Raw genomic sequence first — 3,764 nt, forward strand, 5'->3', positions numbered from 1 at the left:
CAGAGCCATCGCCCCTCTTCTTCCCTCAAACTCCCTTTTCCCTATTTCTCCTACAATTGAAATTGAAATTAAAATTAAATTAAATTATGTCATTTTCTCTGTACCTTCTTTTATTCTATAATAATCACTTCTTTCTTCCGCCATCTTCACTTTCATAACCCTAAGTTACATTAATCACATTCTCTTTAATTTAGGGATCTTGCTTCTACAAGGTTTTAATTACAGATCACACAACCTCTTTATTAACCCATTTTTTTCATTTTTTTCAGATTTTGTTTATCCTATTTATATTGCTCCAACCCAGGTAATTTTTTTTCAAATTTGTGGTTTATATCTTTAATTGCACCTCTTCTTTGGTGGGTTTTTTATTTATTTATTATTGGGTTAATAATTATTTTGAGGAATATATTTTTATTCTCTTTAATTAACCTGTTAATGCTTATATTGAGTGTTTGTGTTTTCTGTTTATGGATTACATTAATATAGGGGTTTAGGGTTGTACGTTGATCTTATTATTGTTTTAGTAATGTTTTTCTGCAGAATAAATTTAGTGTTAGTATTTTTATTGCTTTCTTGAAAGATCTTGAAGGTGCATGTTATTTTTATTTAATTTTGTAAATTCTATTCTATTCTAATTCTAATAGTTCTTAAAATCAGGTTGCATCTTTAGTCAATTGAAGAACTTATTTTAATGGTGAGTAAATACTTTATTATAATTCCTACTAAGGAAAATCTAATTCGAAATGTTCAAAGTTTGTAACTTTTTTTTAATTGGTTTTTTTTTTTTTTTTTTTTAAATTAGGGAGAAGCTCCAGCTTTTTATGTTGATGACATGCAAAGGAGGTTTTCAAATGGGATTGATCTGAAACTAAAGGACTTTGAAACAGGCGTTGTGATTGGAAACAAAACAGTATGATATTAGACCAATTGTTTCTTGTTACTAAAAAAATTTAAAACGCTTTTCGTCCCATTTTAAGTATATTTCCAAATTTGTATTCAGTATGTAATTGGTGGAACTGATGATCCAACATCAATTGGAATTCGTATCCTCAACAATTCAACTGGTGAATGGTGAGTTTTTAAGTATTATTGACATTGATCTTGCATCGTGTTCGATTGTGTTGTTGACGATTTCATGCTTTAAGGTTCACGTGTTCATCACTTGCAGGGTGATTCCAACCATTCTGGGAACAAAACCAAAGGCACTCAAGGGCCACTCATGTTTGCTTTTGAATCAAGATAGAATCTTGATCATAAAACACAATTCCAAATCGAATGAATCTGTTTGGTTTCTCGAGGTGAGTGTTACTCGAGTTACAAAAGTTATCAGATACTGTATAGTTTGCTCGTTTGAGTAATTTCTTGATTACTAAATGATAGTGCATGTTATGCTTAAAAAGGTGGACACACAATTCGTTAGGGACCAAAAGAAGAAATTTGAAAAGGAAGTAGTTGCTTGGAGTAAGGGCGTTATTGGCAATACTGAGCGGCCCGTTGTGATCAGTGGGCCCTCGGGTGTGGGTAAGGGTACGTTGATTAATATGCTGATGAAAGATTACCCGACATTGTTTGGATTCTCGGTTAGCCATACAACTCGTGCTCCAAGGGAGAAGGAGCAAAACGGAGTGCATTATCATTTCACGAAACACAACGTTATGGAGGAAGAAATTAAATCGGGGAAATTTCTAGAATTTGCTGCAGTTCATGGTAATCTTTATGGGACTAGCATTGAAGCCGTTGATGTTGTTGCTGATGCTGGAAAGGTTACATATTTCTTGCACTATTAAGCTTAATTTCATTATTCTTTGTACGGTTATGTATATAGTTATGTAGATCAACTATATCTAGTGAAAGTTTTGAGTTTTGTTTAATGTTGAGTTTTGTTTTATGTAGAGATGCATACTTGATATCGATGTTCAAGGAGCAAGGTCTGTGAGGGCAAGTTCACTTGAAGCTATTTTCATATTTGTTTGCCCGCCTTCGTTTGAGGAGCTTGAGAATCGTCTTCGTGCAAGGTTTGAGCTCTATTTTTGTTCCATTATCTAAAAATTTATATAATTATTATGTAATTATTTGTTTCTAAAAGTTGACTTTACGAGTGGTTTGAATTGGTCAAACAGAGGAACAGAAACGGAAGAACAAATCCAGAAACGACTTAGAAATGCCAAGGCTGAGCTTGAACAAGGACGCTCATCGGGACTTTTTGATCATATTTTGGTGAATGATGATCTTGAAGCGTGTTATGAGCGACTTAAGGTAAATATACATTCAAGATGATCTCTTAAGCTTTGACGATTTTGTTTAATAATCTGATATATCATTTATGATTTTTATGTAGAATATCTTGTGTATTAGAGAGAGCACCAATGCTGCCCAAAAAACCTGTAAGTGTATAAAGATGATTTAGAATTATTCGGTTGACTTTAAAACTTTAATGAAAATTTAAATTGGTTCTTTTGGTGTGTGCCGTTATGAAAAATACAGCAAGTAAGGTGCTTGATTTGCCCATGGACCTCTCATTGACCCAAGCTGATGAAAAGATAGTCATTAACTGTGGAACTGGTGAACAGAAGTAAGTTTATACATATATTAGATGCATTATATAAACAAGTTTAAATCATATTAGATGGATTAAATGTAGGTTTTGTTTCAGGGTTGTTCTTGTTTTGTCTTCGATGAAAGGAGGGGCACCTGGTCGGACGAGAGGACTAGATCTGTATGCTGTTGATCATCTTACAGAAAACGTAAACGGCTGCGATTATTAAACATATACAATTGGTACTGATTGTATTATTGATCCATTGCAATTGCAATTTAATTTAATCTTTTATTTTAAGATGAAGCAAAAAACTCACAGTTAGATTTACCATGTTGTGGGGGTTATTTTGTGTTTTATTGTCATTTATTTATTTTTGTATTGGAGTGACGTGAAAAGTTCAATGTTGATGAAAATTGAGAAAATAGATGAACCTTTTTTAACTGTGTCTTTCAATCTGAGCTTCTATTTGCTTTCTGTTAAAGTTTATTCACTTTAGACATTTGTTTTTTGTTTATTATAAACTTATTATTAAAAATGAATTAGTTGTCGTGGTGCTGACATATGACAATCAAGATAATTCCTCGTGAACGTGCTACATTTTGAGTTATCAGGAAAAGAGTTGGCTGTTTAAATCGTTAGGCCGCGTTCATCTGAGTAAATATACCCTAAAAACTTTGTATTATGATTATAACAATTTACCTGAATGTTGATTACAAATAGGTTAAGTATCAAATTCAAATCAACTACTGTATAATACTATAATAATAGCAGTTTCAGTTTATACATTTACATTACATTGGCGTAATATATCAAAAAACATTTAAGTTATATCAAAAATCATTTGATTTGATTTGATTTACTAAGATTTTGCAATCTTGTAGAACAATAAAATAAGGTTAGCTGGTTAGGCGTAAATATTCAAGACAGATGGGGACCCAGAACATCTTATTTGATTGCTCATATAAAGGCTTTATTACACCTAAATCTTTGTTGGCAGTCAATAATTGATTGGTCTGAGTTTGTTGATAATTTCTTTTCTGTTTGCAACAGCTTTTCACTTGCAATTTGCAAACATGTGATGAGGAAACAAGAAACTGATGCTTCACCAATCACAACACTTTATAAAAAGCCAAAATAACTCGAAAATGCTTATTAATATTAATATTAATATGTCTAATAGGTTGAAAACCATATTCAAATTAGATCCGTTAGATGTTATTTATGT

At 31.9% G+C, this 3,764-nt stretch overlaps 1 protein-coding gene across 1 annotated transcript; it reads left to right on the forward strand.

The window, feature by feature from the left end:
* The first annotated feature begins 370 nt into the window (after nt 1-370).
* LOC139852298 (guanylate kinase 2-like) lies at nt 371-2,992 on the forward strand. The gene is made up of 10 exons (XM_071841568.1): nt 371-694; nt 803-910; nt 1,001-1,071; nt 1,169-1,298; nt 1,401-1,763; nt 1,894-2,015; nt 2,121-2,256; nt 2,339-2,384; nt 2,485-2,572; nt 2,654-2,992. Exons 1-10 carry the CDS (start codon nt 692-694, stop codon nt 2,763-2,765), a joined length of 1,179 nt encoding a protein of 392 aa, XP_071697669.1. The 5' UTR covers nt 371-691; the 3' UTR covers nt 2,766-2,992.
* Nucleotides 2,993-3,764: the final 772 nt, after the last annotated feature.

The sequence above is a fragment of the Rutidosis leptorrhynchoides genome, chromosome 6 (assembly GCF_046630445.1).
Source record: "Rutidosis leptorrhynchoides isolate AG116_Rl617_1_P2 chromosome 6, CSIRO_AGI_Rlap_v1, whole genome shotgun sequence".
In the NCBI taxonomy this organism is placed as follows: Eukaryota; Viridiplantae; Streptophyta; class Magnoliopsida; order Asterales; family Asteraceae; genus Rutidosis; species Rutidosis leptorrhynchoides.